We start from the raw sequence: 20012 nt of genomic DNA on the forward strand, positions 1-20012 counted from the left end.
GTGAGTTAAAAAGAGCCCTTCCACAACAGCAACAAAAAGTATGTAACACTGGAGATAAAGCAAGAGACAGACGTCACTTCCTCCGGAACAGTCTGTGAGGTCGTCCTGGAGAACAGAGCCGGACCTCTGGACATCACAGAGCCCCGGCTCTCCCCACAATAACCCGCAAGTCCAAGGCACCCCGGCCAAAGCCTGAGAGGCTCCTCACAGAAAGGGAACAATCTGACTCTGACACTCGGCTGGTGGAAACAAGGCCAAGACACGTTCAAAAGGGACGGCGTGTTCCACGGCCCCGGGCCTTCACGTCACTCCCAGGCGCCTTCTGCTGGGTTAGAGGCTGAAGATGAGGCCACGACTTCTACCCGGTGTCCGTGAAAACAGAGAAGACCGGCACCACCAGCACCCGTGGGCAGGAGCCTCACCCACCACATCTTCCTACAAACAGGAAAGGCCTTGGAAGCCCGGGTCAGCAGCCTGTTCTCAGCAAACCCCTGCCAGGCCCAGGGGGTGCGGGCGCATGGGCAGGAGGAGCAGCGCGCACCCCACGGCCTTGCATGTGAGGGCCCAGAAGCACGGCCTGCGGGTACAGTGCAGCCTGTGAGGAGTAAGTACCAACGGTGAGGGGGGCTTCGAGAAGCACTTGCATTGTCCAGACGGCAAAACACCTGGCCTCGCGACTCACCACAGTGTCCGCCTGCAAGGACGGAACCACACACACTGGACTTGACCCCGGAGCAGAGGCCACACCGCCTGGTGAGGCCACTCTGGGGCCATGGCTTCCCCTGCAAACCCCTGCACTGTGGCCCCAGAGCGGCCCTCACACCTCAAGTGATGGCCAGGAGTTTCAGAGAGCCGTGTGGCTGCCCTGTGTCCCAGTGCCGGACACGGGTGGGTGGCGGGAGGAGGTGGCTGGCGCGGGTGCAGCTGTGGCCCCGGGGGAGCCTGCTGTGGCCTCCCTCCCCGGCCTGGGCTCTGCTGCCTGCCCACGGCCAGCTCTGCACTCCACCCTGGGGGCTCCGTCCCATCTGTGAGGCGGGGATGGGGCTGGAAGAGCAGCTGGAGTCATGCAGAAGGAACATTCTAGCGTGGCATCCTGCAGGCCCGGGCCCTGCCCCCCTCCTCCCATCACTTCCTGCCGGGGCAGCAAGCGTCCCAGACCTCTTCTCCCCCGGGCAGTGACCCACCGTTACTGCTGGGTCTCCAGGGAGTCCCGAGCCCCAGCTGCGGCGCCCCAGCCCTGCCCTGGGGGCCCTGCCCCTGCCAGGAGGGCCCTCCCTCCATGGCACCCTCTGCCCGTCCTCCCGCCCTCCTCACGGGTCCCTGCAGCTGAACAGGCCAGCGGGCCGGGGCGCCCTCACTCCGGGCCTGCACGGCCCCCTCCTCTCCCCGACACCTGTTTATGGAGCGGGTCCTTCCCTGCTCCATATTCTCTGGAAGCCAAACACCACTAACCCCATTGGTTTGGAATTTCCCTTGGCAGATGCTCTAAGTAGCCCCTGGCGGGTGACTCAGCTTCCTCTGCTGCCCAAGCTGCCTATGGGCCATACTCGCTCACCAGCCTGTCATGTCTCCTCCAGCTGGAGGAAGTGTGACCCAGCAGGTGCTCATCCCACATCCCATATGATGAGCACCTGTGGGTGTGGCCAGGGGCCCCAGGGATGCCGCCCTGCACAGGCCAACCGCAGGCCTGGCGGGCAGCGTGGAAGATGTCGTGTAGCCGTGGAAGCACCGCGAGGGGTGGGAGAGACAAGGAGGGGGCGACAGAGTGATGCGCTGCCGGGCAGGTCAACCAGGGCCTCGAGCCCACTGAGCCTGCCTGCAGCCAGGCACACCCCACCGTAACCCCGTGCAGCATGGGCAGCCATGCACATGCCACACAGGGCCTCGGGTGCCCCGGTTTCCCCAAGGACCAACGGCCGCGGAGGGGCCTCTGCAGAAAGGCCCAGCGAGGCGCAGGAGGGGCTGGAGCGCCTGGAACCATGAGACTGGCCCTCAGCGGCCAGCTGGGCAGCCACGCAGCTAAAGGAAGGCAGGCCCTGGCCTGTCCACTTGAGCTGAGAAAGAGGCTCAGCTGGACACACGGGACAGCACGTTAGGGGCAGGAAGTGGTCACATCCAGAGGCCCTGAGACGTGTGACAGCCCCCCTGGTTGCCTGGCCTGGGGAAAGTGGGGTCTGCATGTGGCAGAGGAGGGGCTCGGTGAGCCCTGGAGGCTGCCCCTACCCCCAAGCGGATCCCAAAGCCCAGACTGAGGCCGGCCTGGCCCAGAGGACGTGCAGACCACCCACCGACTCCAAACACCAGCCCCAGGCCCCACCTAATGGGCGTCGACGGGACACACTCACCCCTCGTCTCAACGCCCCCTGGGCGAGGCTGGCCCAGCAACGCAACAGGGGCTGGGGGACAGAGTCCGTGCCCCCCACTCTGGCACGGGCTTCCGCATTAACTTTCCCCTGAAAAGCTGTGTCAGCAAGAAACTGGAGAAAAGGCGGCAGCTGGCTGGGCAGGAGCCGCTGGGCCTGTCTGAAAACTGCAGGGACCTGCCAGACTCTCACCCTAAGCGGCCCCGCCCCCGCCTGGCCCCGCCCTCAAGGCCTGCGGCGGGTGCTCAGGGCGAGAGGAAACCAGCCCTGCAGTGCTGACTTGAAGCGTGTGCTGGGGGAGCCTTGTCCTTCCCCAAGTCTAGAATCTATCGCAGCTCTGCAGAAGGAAGCCCCACCAACTTCCATCAGGAAAGAAAAGGAGACACCACATCCTCGTGGCAGCGGCCCCTACCTGGATGATGTCTGCCAGCTTCTGCAGCCCTGCCGTGTTGGTGAACAGCCCTGCACCTGTAGGGGCAGCGGGTGCTGACCATCCACTGGGTTCTCCAGCCTCCATGTCGGCTGAGGGGCATGCCCTCAGAGGGCAGCTCACCCTGTCTTCCCAGTGGGTCTCCCGTGGGTCAGTGGGACAAGAAGAGCGGCTCTGCAGCCAGATAAGGCTGGGGCTGCCCACAGCCCAGGAGCAGGCAAGGCTGGGCGCCCCCGGTGAGACCAGAGGGCTCCGTGGCACAGCCTCTGGGAAGCGGTCCCATGGAAACCCTCCGGGCAGAAACAGAGCACAGGAGGTTTGGGGGGAGGATGAGGGGCCCGCAGCCCCACCCGGGCCCCTCACGGCTCTTTCCTAGAAGGGGCTAAACAGGGAAGCCCGCTCTTTACAGGACACATGCCACCAAACATGCTAAGATCTCAACATCCGAATCAGAAAGGCAGCTCCATGGGCCAAATTCCTGTCAGGCTGCGCCCGAGTAAGGAGTCAGCCACAGGGCGCATGGTGGCCGGGGACTCACGTCCTGCCAGGTGTTGGATGATCTGGTCCAGGGAGTCAAGGATGCAGCCCTTGGTGTGAAACGTTATCTGGGCTTCGGCAAACAGCTCAAAGATGTAGCTACGAGGAAAGAGGCAGCTCAGGCCTGGCAGGAGCTTAGGCTGCACTTCGGGAACCTAACAGCCAAAAGCATTTTAAGTTTCCTTCACCCAGAAACAAGCTCTGAGCCTCTGGGGAGGCCCAAACCTGGAGGTGAAAGGCCTCTCCCCTCAGGAGCCCCAGTGGGGAGGACAGTGGCCTGCATGAGACCGGTGTATACCCAGAAAAAGGCCTGGGCTCGGGACTCGGGCCCCGCATGGGGGCCAGGAGGAGGTCATCAGGGCCTCCCTGAGGTGGTGGCTCTGGGCAGGGCACCCAAAGGGCAGTTCTGGAGAGTTAGGAGGGAGGGTGGGCAGTGGAAGCTGCAGAGGAAGCCCTGTGGGTGTGGGAGCCAGGGAGGCATCAGGGCCATTTAGGAAGCAACCAGGCCCTGCGAGGGCCTGGGCAGAGCGGAGCAGATGGGGCTCAGGGACAAGGCAGGTAGCCCAGCGCTCTAGAACATTCCAGAACATTCCCTGCCTCGACAGACCTGGGCCTGGGTCCCAGCGCAGCTGGCAGTGGTGCACCGAGGAGAGTGACACCTGCCCCAGGCCACCATCCCACGGGGAACAAACCCTGCGGCTCAGAGGCCTGTGGGACGTGCAGAACGTTCCAGGCGACTTTTCGTCCTAACAGAAGGTGGCACGGAGGCAGGCGCCTCGTTCTAAAAGGCAACTGCAGCGCAGACAGAGGGGTGAACCAGAGGAGAGGGTGGCGGTGCGACCCTCTCAATGACCAAACCCTCCCGGACCTCCAAGACGGAAAGACTCTCCGGATTTCGACCCAGTGACATTCCAGGCCACGTGGGGCGGAATGCTGCAGGGACAGAGCCCGGCACACCCGCCCTGCTAGGTCCCTCACCTCCCAGGCTTGGTGACACCGCCATCACCTCCAGGCAGCTCCACGGCGTCGATGGCGCCCTCCAGACGAAGCAGGATCGCTGTGGGGTTAGGGGCTCTCAGGGCGGGGCTGTGGGGGGCAGTCCACGGCAGGCGGGAGGAGGGGGAACTTACTCTTCAGCTTCGCGAGGTCCTCCAGCTCCAAGTTCAGCCCTGGGCAAGGGAAAGCGCAAATACACAAGTCTGCACCCTTCTAATTCCACCACCCCGTCCTAAGGAACCACGATGCTGGTGTGGAGGGCAAGACACTGACAGAAGAGGCTCTGAAACCCACATGGCTGGAACTTGACCTGGAAGCAGCAGCCTGAGCTGAGGGGGGCGGTCACCTTCAGAGAGACCCTGTGGACATGCACATGAACGTGGTTCTGAGCTGCATTTTCCTGATGACCAATGGGCTCCTTTTTCCCTGTGCATACTGGCCATCTGTGTATCTTTCAAGAAGTGTCTATTTATATCTTTCGCCCATTTTTCAATTTGGTTGGGTTGTCTTTTTGTTGAGTCGTTAAAGGTTTCCTCCCTATTTTAGATACAAATCCCTTATCAGATACGTTATTTGCAAAAAATTCTTCCTGTTCTGTGGGATGTCTTTGCTTTCTTGATGGTGTCCTCTGATGCACAGAAGTGTTTGATTTTGTTAAGTCCTGTTTATCTATTTTCGCTCTGGGTGCTTGTGATGTTGGTGTTACTTCTAAGAAGCTGCTGCCTAACGCAGGGTCCTGGAGATTGACACCTGGGTGAATAACCCCACTCCTTAGGTGTGGGCTGTGCAGAGTGACCTCCGTCCAAAGAGGACAGTATGGAAAGGAGGGGAATGAGTCACTTGGAGCCCCTGACAAAGCCGACCTCAGCTGGCAATCAAGGTCATAAGTCATGCGGACTTGACTGCAGGGACCTGGATGTGGTACAATGAGGCGGGCCCTGCGCATCTGAGCCCTTCCTCCCCAAATCCCACACCCCTGTATGTCCAGGGGAGAAACGTCACACAAATCCAAGCCCCAGTGAAGGGGCATTCTACACCACGTCAGAGCAATCCTCCTCCAAACCACCAAGGGAGGTCTGAGAAACTGTCATGGACAAAAGCAGCTAAGGAGGGCTTCCCTGGTGGCGCAGTGGTTGAGAATCTGCCTGCCAATGAGGGGACAAGGGTTCAAGCCCTGGTCTGGGAGGATCCCACATGCTGCGGAGCAACTGGGCCCGTGCGCCACAACTACTGAGCCTGCGCATCTGGAGCTTGTGCTCCGCAACAAGAGAGGCCGCGATAGTGAGAGGCCCGCGCACCGCGATGAAGAGTGGCCCCCACTTGCCACAACTAGAGAAAGCCCTCGCACAGAAACGAAGACACAACACAGCAAAAATAAATAAATTAATAAACTCCTACTCTCAACATCTTCTTTAAAAAAAAAAAAAAAAAAGAATCCGCCTGCTGGGACTTCCCTGGTGGTGCTGCAGTGGTTAAGAATCCGCCTGCCGGGCCTCCCTGGTGGCGCAAGTGGTTGGGAGTCCGCCTGCCGATGCAGGGGATACGGGTTCGTGCCCCGGTCTGGGAGGATCCCATATGCCGCGGAGCGGCTGGGCCCGTGAGCCATGGCCGCTGAGCCTGCGCGTCCGGAGCCTGTGCTCCGCAACGGGGGAGGCCACGGCAGTGAGAGGCCCGCATACCGCAAAAAAAAAAAAAAAAAAAGAATCCGCCTGCCAATGCAGGGGACACGGGTTCGAGCCCTGGTCTGGGAAGATCCCACATGCCACGGAGAAACTAAGCCCGTGCGCCAGAACTACTGAGCCTGCGCTCTAGAGCCCGCGAGCCACTACTACTGAGCCCACGAGCCACAACTACTGAAGCCCGTGCGCCTAGAGCCCGTGCTCCACAACAAGAGAAGCCACCGCAGTGAGAAGCCCACGCACCACAATGAAGAGTAGCCCACTCGCCACAACTAGAGAAAAGCCCACGTGCAACTGAGACCCAACACAGCCAAAAATAAATAAAATCAACATAAACGGCAAAAAATGGAGCATGAAATGAAATATAAACATAACAAATGAGCTTAAAATGAATAATACGACCACAGTGAAGCGGAAAGAAACAACCCAAGGAGCCTCTGAATGAGTGTTTTCACTCTGTGGTCACAGACCAACGACAAAAAGGACGTGAACAAACATTAAACCTAGTGAGTAGATGTTCATTTATCGTGGGTGGGCTGGCAGTTCTCAAACAACTGTCTGTGGGTTCTAGGATCAAACAAGTAAGTACGATACTGAGAGAGAATGGAAGCTCGTTTTCTCAGCAAAGGTGTTACAAACATGGAAAGGGAGGAAGAAGAATGAACTGCATGGTTCTGGACTAAACCTGGGGTGGGGGAGAGCGTGAACTCACAACTCTACGCACACGGGCGTGGGGGCGAGTGTGGAAGCACGTGGACTCACACGCTGACACGGATGCGGAGGTTAGTATAAGACCTCACACAGAAGATGAGAGGATAAGAAGACTCTTCATTCTGCAAACATTATGGAAATCATTAATTCAGGGATGACTCATTAATGGATGCCACAAATGACTTAAGAATCACAAATGGAAAAGCAGTGACTTCACAGCAGAAACACCCAGCAGCCATCACGTAACCAGACTGAAGTTAACGTCACCAATGTCACCTGCGAGACGACGCAAATCCGCGGTATTCCCACCAAAACGCAAAACCTGAAGCCAACCACGAGAACACAGCAGACAAATCCAAACTGTAGGACAGTCCACGAAATAACTAGCCTTTCTCTTCACAGGCCCGGAGGCCATGGCACCAGGCAGAGGGGTGGCTGTGTTTCGGGCCTTACTGAGGACAGCTGGGAAGATTCTAATGTGGCTGCCGATTAGACGAGAGTGCAGTACGGATGCTGGTTTTATGATCGGATCATCAAAGAGAACGTCCTTGTTCTCAGGAAACACACGCTAAGACACGGAGTCAAGGTGTCAGGCCGGCAACCACCCTGAAGGAGGCAGAGAAAGAGGGAACCTGTCCACTCGGTGGGGGGCTGGTCAAACGGGGCAGAGCCTCAGCCGCGGGCTCTGGGGGAGGCACGCAGCAGCTGCAGCAAGTTACCTGTGAGCTGGTGAGAAAACAGGAAATGACGGTGTTGGAACAGGATACAAGACATGAAACAACAACACGAGCCAGGTTTTCTAAAGCTCAGAGATGAAGCAACAGAACTCAGACACAACGAGGAGAAAAAAACACTTGAGAAATAAAGATTAAATTAGAAGAACACAAAAGTAGATACGTGCCACATCATCTTAAAAGAAACAGATGGTGAAAGGGGGGAGTTTTTTATAAGTCAAAGAAAAATAGAGACAAAAGGATCTGAGAGAGTGACAGGTTCTGAACTCAGGTGGAAGAGACACGACATGATCCCTGGAGCAGAAACCGAAGCAAGGCCGGGCCGTGAGCGCTGCCTGGGAGGACAACACCCTCCCAGGTAAGAGGAGACTTGGAGCGACAGCCTGAAAGAGGTCATCTTACGTCGACCCGGAAAATCAACACTGAGACAAACTGCAGCAAAATTACTGGGCTTTAAAAAGCAAAAAAAGTCCTAAAACGACAGCCAACTTTAAAAGTAAAAGACAATTTTAAAACAGCAAGGTTTATGATGCACGTGACTGTCAATCAGAAAATCCATTCCTAGATACGTCCCTGGAGAAACACTGACCTATTTACTCAGGTACATGCATTCAGGGTCGAAAGCAGCTGACTTAGAAATTCCCATCGCAGGTAAAAACGGTGAAGCAAGGACCATGCATCCATGAGGACACCTAAGCAGCAGAGCACAGCAGGCCAAGGGACCCGGCCCAAGACCTGTCCGGGGCGGCCGCAGGCCCATCTATTGTCGTGGCGCTGCTACTGCCGCTACTGCTATTCCTACTGATACGCGATTTGCCTTTTTCCTTCTTTCTCTCACAAATATACAGTGTAGGGCTTGGCTTCCCTGGTGGCGCAGTGGTTGGGAGTCCGCCTGCCGATGCAGGGGACGCAGGTTCGTGCCCCGGTCTGGGAAGATCCCACATGCCGCGGAGCGGCTGGGCCTGTGAGCCATGGCCGCTGAGCCTGCGCGTCCGGAGCCTGTGCTCTGCATCGGGGGAGGCCACAACAGTCAGAGGCCCGCGTATCTCAAAAAAAAAAAAAAAAATATATATATATATATATATATATATATATATATACACATATATACACAGTGTGGTTTCCCAGAGGCTGATACTGGTCCCCACACGTCTGCGTTCTAATCCCTGGAACCCACGAATAGGTCAGCTTCGCAGCAAAAGACTCTTGCAGACACAATGAAGTTGAGGACCTTGAGATGGGGCGGCAATCCTGGATTATCTGGGGTGGCCCTAAATGGAACAGCAGGGTCCTTACAGAATCAGAGGAGACTGAAGAAACAGAGGTCAGAGACGTGGGGCCACAAGCCGAACAATGTGGCACCTCTAGAAGCCGTTAAAGACCAGGAAACGGATACCCCTCTGCAGACTCCAGAAGGAAGAGCACTGCTGGCCCATCCTAGGCTTCTGGGCACCATGAGGTAATACATTTGAGGTGCTTTAAGCTAAGTCTGGAAATTTCTTTTAGTGGCACTAGGAAATGAATACAGCTATGAGGTGTAGTATCACGTCAGCCCAAAGCAGGAACAGTTACGAGATCCAATTGCCTTGTATTAAGCCAGATATTAAAGAGATTTGCAAAACTGAGATAATGCCACTCTTCTAATTTTTAAAAGTTATTTTTCCAAAAAAATGCTATTTATGTGAACATGTCATGGGTTTAATTGTGCCCTCCAGAAAGCTATGTTCAAATCCTAAAGCCTGACCCCTGTGAATGTGACCTTATTTGCAGATATGGTCAGTGAGGATGAGGTCCTAGAGGACTGGGTTGGGCCCTCATCCAGTGACAGGCGTCCCCATGAGAGAGGACACCATGTGAAGATGGAGCGAGACTCGAGCGAGGCGTCTACAAGCCCAGGTCTGCCAGCAGCTACCAGAGCTGGGACAGAAAGGCCTGGAGCACATGCCCCGGGGACTCACAGAAGGAGCCACCCTGGCTGACACCCAACAAGTGGACATCTAGCCCCAGAACTGAGAGGATAAACTGCTGTTGTTGAAGCCTCCCAGCCTGTGGTACTTTGTTAAGGCAGCCCTAGGAAACTGACACGTAATGGTTTGTTATTTAGTTTTTTAGTTTTTACTTCTAACACACTAATTACCCATAGATGTAACTCACATAAACAAAGCTCAGTAAGTTTCAAGAACGTAAAGTTTAAGACATAAAGCGCCCTGAAGCCAACAGGTTTGAGAACTTCTGTGCTAAACACACAAGGCCGTTTACACACCCTCTCTCCCCCAACACAGCCTGTGAGCGCGTCCCAGGAGGCCTGGAGACCCTCGCAGAGGGGGCCGAAGCAGGTGGCTTGGCGGGAGAAGGGGCGTCTGTGCCTCTGGAGTCTGTCCACGTGTGTGACCGTAAAGGGACCGGGAAGCTGAGGCTGTTCACGCCCCGCCCCACACTTGCGTGAAGGACACGGCGGGACGTGGGTGACGTCCACAGGGCCGGGCGCAAATGCTACGAACCTGCAGCAACTCGACAGGAGAAACGCTTGCTACAAAGTGGTCTGGTGAGCGAAAGGTGGATTCCTAACACTAATAAAGGCCACGCAGAATGTCTGGACAAACAAACTGCGTCCTACGCACACTGCAATCACTGCTGCAAAAGGAAAATGCGGGATACGACTCTCTGAGCGTCGTTCCTGTGGACAATGTTCGCAGGTCATTACAAAATGTCATCACGGCTGACATCCTTGGTTTTCACTTCTATGCAGTAGAGGGAAGTTCACACCCCCGGGAAAACAGTGAAAAGGACTTGAGAAGGTGCTGACAGGCTGGGCGGTACCCACCTCCCCACCTCCATCTGTGAGGCCAAGAAGACTCTTACAGAGGCTGGCGCTGCCCCTGAGGCAGACTTGAAAGAAGCGCCCTGGGCAGACTGGCCCCTCGCCTGGTCTGCGGTCCCGGCCCGCGAGCACACCTGAGCTGGCGGAGTCCGCGCTGAACTCCGGGTGGAGGTCGGCCTGCTGCGCCACCTTGGTCTGCTCCTCCAGCACCTGGTCTATCACGTCCAGGCCCGAAGCCACGTCATGGGGCGTCAGGTCGAAGGATGCGGCCTCCTCACACATCTTCTCCTGTGAGCCCGAGCACACCCGTCACGGGGCTCCATGAGGCGGAGGTCGGGGGGGGCGGGCAGAGGGAGGGGAAGCAAGAGCCGCCCAAGCCCCACCTTGTGTTCTCAAGGCCGGGTCTCAAACTGGTCCAGAGATGGATGTCTGGCTCAGACAGTGTTTGAAAACAATTTTACTTGAGCTGCCTACATTTTATAGTTAGAAAATTTCCCATTAAGCTCTAGCTTCTAGCTTCTCTCGAAAGCCGAATCTGGCCCATGGGCCCACTGTCCCCATGGCAACAACTGCCTGGACCCCAGTGGGGCTGAGGATGCCAGGCTCTTGTGGACCCCTCCAGGCTCCCCAGGTGGCCTTCCTCCAGTGCTCTGGTCAAGGACCACCACTCCTGGAGACATGGTCCTTGGGCTCTGACAGAGGCCACAGGACAGGAGGGGCAGGGCAAGCAGGCGGCAGGGAGGCAGCCACCAGGGACACAAGGGAAGAGAAGGAATGAGATGGCAGGAAGGGTCTGGGGGCCTTGCGTGCAAATGGCGGGCACAGGTCGGCGGCCCACCTTGCCCAGTTTTGCTTGGTCCTGACGGTGAGATGCGGGGGTCTGGGCAGAAAGGCCCAGCTGTTGTGTGCAAGAAAGTGTGCAGGAGGAAGGGGGTGTCGGGAAGGCCACCCAGACACTCACCACGTTGTGAGCTTCGTCGAAGACCACGACCGTCCCCTTCAGGTCGATGCCATGTGCACGGCGGCTCTACACCAAGAGAGGAGGACGCCAGGCTGTGGCTGATGCTCCCAGGCGGCCTTGTGGGGTCCAGCTGGAGAGAGGGACATGGACCCTGGCCGCGTGGGGTCCCCTCACTCCTACCAGGCCACACACTCCTAGAGCTCAGCACGAGTCACAGCCTCAGGCCGGTGAGGGGCTGGTCCCTCGGTGCGAGCCTGCGGCTCCCAGTGCTGGATCCGAGCGAAGATGCCGGCCCCTCCCGAGCCTGGGACACGCCCTGCCATCAGGCACCGTCAGCTACGCAGGCCGAGGCCTTACCTTGGCGTCCAACAGGTAGTTGTAGGGAGTGAAGATGATGTCGGCCTGCTGCTTCAGGTTCCGAGACAGGTAGTAGGGGCACAGTCTGGAGGGAGGGGAGGTGCTGGGGCACAGCGCAGGCTGGGAGGGTTCCCCGGGGCGTGAGAGAGCCGGGGCCTGGGGCGGCGGGAAGGCTTGCCGGCCACCCCTCACACCATCAGTTTTCAACCGTGTGAGTGGGTCATCCATTTAAAAATATACAAAAAGATCTGCCTGATCCTGGGCAGGTGGGTGAGATGGTGAGAAGGACAGTCGGGCACGAGTCACCACGACCGGAGCCCTGGAGCTACGAGGTCGCAGCCAGCGTCGGAGAGGAGGGGCAGTATCCTCTCCGGACGAGCTGGAGGCCCCAAGAACAAAGGCCCACCGGGCAGGGGCAGGGGGCTGGGGGCTGGGAAAGAGCATCTCACTTCTTACAACACTTCAGCAGAGAAATGGACCTGCCTCTGCACGTGGAGGGAGCCCAGCCCTGGTGGGGTTACCTGTGCCTGATCCCGCTCCTGACCAGGTCCTCAATGTCCAGGATGGGGCTGGCCAGCTCCGGCTCCAGGCTCTTCTCTGGGGACATGGGCAGGAGTAAACACAGGCTCTCTGGTCCAGAGTCCCCAGACCGCAGGAGGCACCCGGGATGGAATGGCTCCTGGCAACAGGCAGCCCCTGGGGAGGGTGCCAAGCCTAAAGCGAGTCCCAAGGGAGCCCTGCACTGTGCCTTGGGCGGCTGCACGCCTAAGGCTAAATACCAAGAGGAGACCCCGGGGTGGGGTGGGGTGGGGGCCGGCCCTCAGCCTGTCATCACCAGATGCTCTCCAGGCCGGGTGGCTCCCATGAGCCCCGGGGCACCTGCCCTGCAATCAGGCTTCAGTCTGGCACCAAGTCCCTTCCTCTCGTTTCACCATCCCCCCCAAGAACAAGCCCAGAGTCTCCCTCTTAAGGAAGCCAGGCTCCACACGGCCAGCACCAAGAACACTGAGCTGTCCCTGCCTGTGCCGCCCGGGCAGGGGTGCAGAGCTGGGGCCGGGCGGGAGGCGCAGAGCCCACCTGAGGCCCTGCAGCCTCGGGGCCCTTCCTCAGGATGCAGCCCCGATAGGCCCCACTCCCTGCTGGCGGTGTGTCCCTGGGCAGGACGGGCCTCAAGAAGGGACACAGGCCCCTCAGTTGGGCCCGTAGGAATCGGCCAGGGAAGTACTAGAACCCAGCGACACCCAGGCCTATCCCAGCAGATGGGAGCAAAGGTCTCCTCTAATAAGCAACCAGAGTCTCAGGGCAGCCCCATGTGGACACAGGTCCCCGGCTCCCAGCTCCACTGGGGCAGGTACCAGGCCCAGCCCTTAACTGCACAGACCAGAACACACAGGCCCTCAGCAGCGACTGCCCCCAGGGTGCCCCCCCCGCAGACAGCAGGCAGGGGAGGGAAGAGCCATCCACTCAGCAGCACCATAGCAACAGACCAGGCAGTCGACACGCTCTGCAGCAGGCCGGCCCCAGAGCTCCGTAACCTACCTGGGGCGAGGGGGGCTGGGGAGGGGGGGCGAGGAAGAGAGGGCAGTAGAGAGGAGGCGACAGTGGGGAAGAGGGCGAGGGGCCTGGCCGGGCCACACTGCTCGCTCCCGCAGCCGGGCAGGGGTCCCGCTCGGCACGCCTCTCAGACCCCTCCTGGGGTCTCTCCCACTCCTCTCTCCCTCCAAGGCCTAGGCACCTGCTGGAGACACCCCACTGCATCCCGTGGGTCAGCTGGCAAAGGAGGTTGAGACAGGCAGGGTGCACCGGCCTATGGCGAGCGGATGCCCTGGAGGAGCAGGCGGAGGGAGCACAGCAGGCCAGCTGGGACAGCCCTTGCTCTGCCACGCAGGGCCTGGGGCAGCGGGGGGGGGGCCTGACGCCAGGGCCCTGGGAAGGCAGGACTGAGGGCAGAGGGCCGAGCAGTGGGGGGACGAGGACAAGAGAGCAGCCTTCAGGTGACCCGACACCCACAGGCCCGACGCCGACGGGGCAGCCGAGTCGGCGGCCAGCGGTCTCCAGCCCGGGGCCACGACAGCTGCCTCAGGCCATCCTCAGCCTAACACTTCACTGCTGTCCTGAGGGTCCTCGGCGCCACCAGACCAAGGGACACCGCCAAGGGGAAGGTGGTGAGGAACGAGCCTGGGACCCTGGGTCATCGCCCCAGAGGCCAAGCCGTGCAGCCCTACCCACAGCCGGCCCGCCGGAGCCCAAGCCCGCATCAGCCAACCCCCCTCCATCTCTCCAAGGGCGCTGGGACTCCCAGCTCAGGCCTCTGGGACTGTACTGCTGTCCTGACCCACTGCCTAGCACAGGCCTGGCCCGCCGGGATCTCCCAGCCCGAGTAGACGGTGGCCTGCGGGTCACCAATGTGAACTCTCCGGGGCCCGGCTCACCGCAGGGTCTGAGTCCCAACCCTAAGGCAGGAAACAGAGGGAACCCTGACTCCACCCCCAGGCCACACAGCCCTGTCTGGAAAGGCCACACCACAGAGAAGCCTCTCTGCCACCACCTCTGGCTCCAGAAGTCCTGACCGACGCAAAGGGCAGCCACAGGCGGAGAAGCAGGAATTTGGAGGCAAGGGCACCAGTGCCGCCCCTCCACTCTGGGCCCCAAGAAAGTTGGGGACAGGAGACCAAGGGCTCCCTTCCCAGGGCCCCGGGCACCCGCGGTCACACGGCCTCGCCGCGCCCAGGCTGCCGTCATCACAGACACTGTGCTTCCCGCTCTCACGCGTCTCTGGATGAGGCTGGAGGAGTCACTAGGAGGACCCCAGGGGCTCAGGGCACGTCATACCCACCGAGTGACAGGCGGCAGTGACAGGATGCAGCACAGAATCAGCAAAGGGAAAAACACGTGGAGGAGCTTCCAGAACCCCCTCCCTGGCTGACTCCCCCAGAACGAGCTGAGACCACGAGTGAAATGCTCTCCAGAGACCCAGCGCCCAGGGGGGCACTGGGGGCCGCTCACATGGGCACCCCTGCCTGGCAGGCGCCCAATTTCCAGCCTTCCAGAAGGGAGCACGCACTCTGCACAAAGCATGCTGTCTGCACGGTTCAGGCGCTTCCTCGGCCCCACCGCGTGCGCTGCTCTGCACGCACACCAGCCAACGCCGGTCATCAGGAGACAGAGCTCGGGCACCTCGACAGCCCGGCGCGGGAGACAGCCAGGCCGGAGCGCCGAGGGGCAGCAGCCAGCAGCCCAGGAGGCCGCTGAGCCCAGCCCTCAGAGGCGCCCAGACTCCCCTCCCCCTGCAGCCCTCTCACCTTCCACGTTGTTGTAGAAGTGACAGGAGCGACTTGCCACCTTCTTGCGGCACAAGTGGACCTGGGTGAGGACGAGGTCTGGGCTCGTGTGACGGCCGAGCCCTGCCCCAGCCCCAGCCAGGCACCCCCTGCCAGCTCCACCCCCGCCAGCTCTTTACCCCTCCGTCCCCCAGGGGCACAGCTGGGGGCTCTAAAGCCCGGGCAGCACCCACGCAGCAGCAGCAGACACACCAAGGCCAGGCCGGGCGCCCCAGGAGCTCACCTGCATGTGGTTACTCTCCTGCTTCTTCACCTCAGGATGGATACACAGCTGCTCCCGGGAGCCCAGCACGCACACTCGGGGCCTGGTGGAGGAGACGGTTGGGGGGCCCAAGGATCAGAGGGCGGGGCCCCCAGCGCCGTCCAGCAGCAGGAGCCACGTGGCTGCACCCAAAGCCCAGGGAAGCCTGGCTCACACGCCCGCCGGGCAGCCAGAGGGAGTGGCTGGGTCGGCTCGAGAGGGGCTTTCACGTGGCACGGCCCGCTGAGTCAGTGTCCAGGGCGAGGCCGAGAGACTGGGGCAGGCCTTGGGGAGACCTTGCCACCTGCATGCTCCCTCTCGTGGGAGGCCGGCGGGGAGGGGACACCAACTCTCCTGCAGCAGTGCTGGGGGGTCCAACACGGGGCAGGGCCTCCCCCGCGCAGCTGCCCTGACCCACGCCCACAGCTGACACCCCGATGGCTGCGAGGAGCTCAGGGTATGAGCCTGAGGTCAGGGCGGCAGCCCCACAGCCAGAGCACGGCGTGTCCCCAGGGTGGGGTCCAGGCAGAACACCCCCGTGACCCCGAGGCAGGGGTGGACGCCGCCTGACCCACCGGTAGGAGGTGTTCCGGAGCTCACTGATGACCTGAGTGAGCTGCGAGTGGGTCCTGGAGGCGTAAATGATCTTTGGGACGTCCGCGTAGCACGCTGCCCGGCACAAGGGAACAGGACAGGTCACGGCCCACGTGTGCAGTTAACCCGGGGCACTCAGCTAACTCGGCCCGGGGACAGCTAAGCATCGGATGCCCGATGCTCGCTACATGAAGGAGTGCAGTGGGTCTCTGCAGGGTCCTCATTTGGCCATAAGGCTCTGACCCTAGGTTTACAGCCAGGACGGCAAGAAATGACGTGGCAGCTACAACCCTCCTTCCTTCCCCGCCTCCCAGCCCGGGGCCAGGAGAGGGGCAAAAAGGGGCATCACCTGGGACATCTCCTTCCAGGGCAGCATTCCCCCAGGACGCCAAGGCGCGGTCAAGGAAGAGTTCCCCTGACACCCTCTCGGCAATTCTGCGGGCAGAGACTGCGTCTCGGAGGTGCTCTCGCCAGGCCAGCGTGCTGCAGAGGAGACACAGCGTCTTCCCCGTGCCCGTGGGGCTCTCCAGAACGCCGTTCACTTTCTAAATGGGGTGGGGAACAGGGTCACGGGGAAGCAGGGGCAGGCTCCGCAGGCCACACAGCCCACCTGAGACAAGCCCTGCAGCCCCCGGGGCAGCTCTGCCCCCACTCAGCGGGGGACGTCAAGTGCCGCAGGACCTCTCCACTCTCAAACCAAAAGCTGTAGATCAAACCAGGTCTCGTTAGAAAACAATTTACAGAGCATTACCCAAAATACCACGGTATTTTTCAGCCTAATATAAATAGGAAGATGACTAATTAAGTGTCAAGCACCAGAATAGGAGTTTGATTCTGTGATTCTGGATCCAAGCAGTTACACTACCTGAATGGAATCTGACGGTCTACATAGCTCTCAGCCGGTAGCCTGAGTGGAAACCTGGGCAGACACAGGCATGTCTGCAAAGCTGTCCCCAGCTGCCGCAGGAATGGGAATATGGCCCCAGCTACAGAGGCAGCCCTCAAGGGCTGGGGGCTTGGGCAGGGTACAAGAGGGCATGCCCAGAAACCCAGCAGAAAGCAAGCTGCACCCCCTGAGGTTTAACGACCTCCCCTAACGAGGGCTGGGCACCACCTGTCCCTCTGTGTGGAAATACTTCCTCAAGGCCCTCAGCTGGCCGCTCCTCATCGCTTGGCCTCAGCTCACATTCCACCTGCGCAGAGAGGCCCCCAAGGCGCTCTTAAGCCTATCACCTTATGTCTTTTCTTTACAGCACTCCTCACCGTCTAGAATTATGCTTTTTGTTTATTTGTCTAGCATCTCTCCTGCCCCACCTAAAACATGAGCCCTATTTATTATGGTCGACTCCCACGTCCAGAAGGGTAGCGTCACCAGTAGGACCTGGCCAGAGTAAACAGGACGTACATTAGGTCTTGCTGAGGCTCTACCCACTCTGACCCGGTTACAAGCCCCTCAGTCTGCAGCCTCACCTTCTGCAGACACTCCAAGACCTTGCTCATGTACTCCTCTTGGCATTTGTATGGCTGGAAAGGGAAATCCACTGTCACACCATTCAGGGTTATCTTAGGCATGCTGGCCTACTCCCGGTCTCGGGCGGACACAGAGGTTGGCTGAAACGCAGGCTGTGCGGGTCTGCGAGACAAACCCCCCTCCGAACATCTCAGGGTCTCAGCCGCTCCAGGTAAGTTATGCCAGCCTGTGCCGCTGGGACACGTTCTCCACGGGAGCCCCTATGGCAGAGACGACAATGACAAGACTGTTTGTAGCGACCCTTTCCCGAGCGCCAAGCCACTTCACCAGTCCCCTCAGGCAGTGCCTCCGCAGACAGGTCCGAAGGCGAGCCTGTAACATCCTGTCACAAGGAGCTCGGAGAGGTGTCGGCCCTGCCTTGTTCTCCCGCCCCATGCAGCTCCACCGTGCTCCGGGAGAGGCGATAGGAGAGGGGCCAGATGCAGCTCCACGTGCTCCACCCTCAATAACATTGTATTGACCTCCGCCAGAGCTTGAGGGGCCACAGTTCCCAGCGGAGCCCCCCCAGCCTGGGCTGGTCGGGACCCCCCGCCCCTGCGGCTCCCAACCCTCCGCTCCACGGGCCAGCCCCATCCCTCCCAGGTGGGCAGCGAAAGAGCACGTGTGCTGCTCTGACCTGGGACGCGAATCCGTGGGGCGCCCAACAAACCACTCAGCCTCCCGAGGCCTGGTTTCGCCTGGATACTCGGACTAACAGCCCGCGCTCCTAACCCCCGCCGGGCCGCCCTTCCCGCGGGCCCGGCCCCCTCCACGAGCGCGGAGCCGGGCACTACGCGCCCCACAATGCAGCGCGCCAAAATCGCCAGCGCGCGGCCCGAGGGCTGCGCGGGGCCTGCCGGGAGTTGCACTTGCGGGAGCCGCCGCTTGGGCACAGGTTCCAGTGCCACGGTCTCCGCGGGGAGCCTTCCACGACCGGGATCTCCAAGACTTCGCACCAGTCCGTCCGACTCACCACCACCGCGTCCTCAGCAGGCAGCCGATCCGACCTTGCGGGCTTAGGCGCGCAGTCATCCCTGAACGCGCTGCACTTCCGCCCCCAATTCCGGTCCGCTGCGCAGTGTTCCGGCCGGAAACTGGTCCCCTCCCTCGGGGTCCGCGCTCTGCTGGCGCGCAGCGTTCCACGTCCCACCCGTCCCTTCCATTGACCCTGAGCCCGGTGACCGTCACCTCCTCGTCCGGGGGCACGAACCTGGGGTCCCGCCGTCCCCTCCCTCCCCACCAGGGTCTCCATTCCACTTCCCCCCTGGGCCAAGCCCCCTCGGACAGCTGCCCGGACAACAGCACAAGCCTTCTAACAGGTTTCCTGTGGTTCCCCTTTTCTCGAAAGACCCAGAGGTCTTTTTAAGCTTCGAGTCTGAGCTGATCACTCTCCCTAAATTTCGCAAATGGCTGCTCCTTGCCCATGACTCGGCTCCTGAGGGCCTCACCAGCTCCTCTCCTTACTGTTCTCTGGGTCCAGCCGCTTTTCCGGTCAATGTCCCCCACTGGTCAGGGCGGGACCTCTGAATCCCCAGCACCGGGCACCAGCTGGCAGTCAACAGGGAGGTTCCAGGGGTCTGCACAGCTCTGTGTGGTCAGAAGTGTTTGTCTATGGACGTCCCTGGTGCCGCAGTGGTTGAGACTCTGCAATCGCAATGCAGGGTGCCCAGGTTCCATCCCTGATCCAGGGAACTAGAACCCACATGCATGCTGCAACTAAGAGTTCACATTCCACAACTAAGGAGCCCATGAGACGCAACTAAGACCCAGTGCAACCAAATAAATAAATATTTTTTAAAAAAAGAAGTGTTTGTCTAGGTGACCCCAGCATGCCCCAAAGAGCACCAGGAAGAAATTGACGCTGAAGTGACAGCCCACAGTCAGCTGGCAAGGCTGATTTTAGAGGGTCTCGTGGGCTGTTTAATGTCCAGATGTTTTCCCACTGATGGCACTTGAATGCCACATGAGTGTCTAGGCTGATGTGTGTGAGATCATGCTTGGGGAAGCCCCTGGCACACACCGGCATCCACCCACACCCACTTGTTCCAGTGAGGGGACAGTAGAGTGTCTATCTCAGCAGGGAGCTTGGAGAAGAGGAGACCCGGCCACACACTTGCTGAATGCTCACTAGGCACACATTTCAGTACCATCCATGCAGGCATTAACACGGTTGTTATTCCAACGACCCCTGAGATAAGTGCTTTTATGACCCACTCCTTACAGGTGACGAAAGGAAGCACAGGGTGGGTGGTTAGTAGATTTCCCAAAGACGGCAGCAAGTCCCAGAGCCAGGAGTCCCACTCTTCACCTCCACACCCACCGTCTTCTGAAAGTAATGACATTTCCCCCATAAAAGTCCAAGGAAGGGAAGTCCAGGACCCAGAGACTTGGCAAACTCCTGGGCCAGAAATGGAGCTGAGGACCCTGGTCACACATTGTGCATAGGGACTCCTGCCCAGGCTCCTATTAATTATAACACATAAATGCTGTGGTACTGAGTCCTGAGAGGTGAGCAGAAGGGGAAAAGAAGGCTGGCCATAGCAAGCCCACTCAGCAGGCACAGCGATCTCGATCAAGTCAACGAACTTGCACTGAGCGTCTGCTCTGCCAGGCTTTGTGGGACTCCCACGGTGGACCAGACCCCATGTGGACCACAGGACAGATGTTAACCAGTCACATGCTTGCTGTGTGTGCACACAGGGGTCCTGGGCCCTCCTCATCTTTCTGTGTGTTCCCG

At 59.6% G+C, this 20012-nt stretch overlaps 1 protein-coding gene across 6 annotated transcripts in view; it reads right to left on the minus strand.

Annotated features, from left to right (window-relative positions):
• RTEL1 (regulator of telomere elongation helicase 1) overlaps window positions 1-18329 on the minus strand; it is a 28206-nt gene extending 9877 nt beyond the window's left edge. For 5 of the 6 annotated variants that reach the window (XM_060119861.1, XM_060119862.1, XM_060119859.1 and 2 more), the window contains exons 1-14: window positions 18249-18329; window positions 17236-17496; window positions 16115-16310; window positions 15747-15840; window positions 15154-15235; window positions 14892-14952; window positions 12111-12186; window positions 11590-11674; window positions 11233-11298; window positions 10406-10559; window positions 4461-4499; window positions 4309-4387; window positions 3332-3429; window positions 2776-2831 (exon numbers count right to left, since the gene is read on the minus strand). In XM_060119861.1, coding sequence (XP_059975844.1) covers window positions 2776-2831; window positions 3332-3429; window positions 4309-4387; window positions 4461-4499; window positions 10406-10559; window positions 11233-11298; window positions 11590-11674; window positions 12111-12186; window positions 14892-14952; window positions 15154-15235; window positions 15747-15840; window positions 16115-16310; window positions 17236-17337 — 1188 coding nt within the window. In that variant the 5' untranslated portion in view covers window positions 17338-17496; window positions 18249-18329. Of the gene's footprint in view, window positions 1-2775; window positions 2832-3331; window positions 3430-4308; window positions 4388-4460; window positions 4500-10405; window positions 10560-11232; window positions 11299-11589; window positions 11675-12110; window positions 12187-14891; window positions 14953-15153; window positions 15236-15746; window positions 15841-16114; window positions 16311-17235; window positions 17497-17912; window positions 18225-18248 lie in introns of those variants that run through there. The other variant, XM_060119858.1, reaches the window with a different exon arrangement.
• Between the last annotated feature and the right edge of the window lie 1683 nt (window positions 18330-20012).

The sequence above is a fragment of the Mesoplodon densirostris genome, chromosome 16 (genome assembly GCF_025265405.1).
Source record: "Mesoplodon densirostris isolate mMesDen1 chromosome 16, mMesDen1 primary haplotype, whole genome shotgun sequence".
NCBI classification, from domain to species: Eukaryota; Metazoa; Chordata; class Mammalia; order Artiodactyla; family Ziphiidae; genus Mesoplodon; species Mesoplodon densirostris.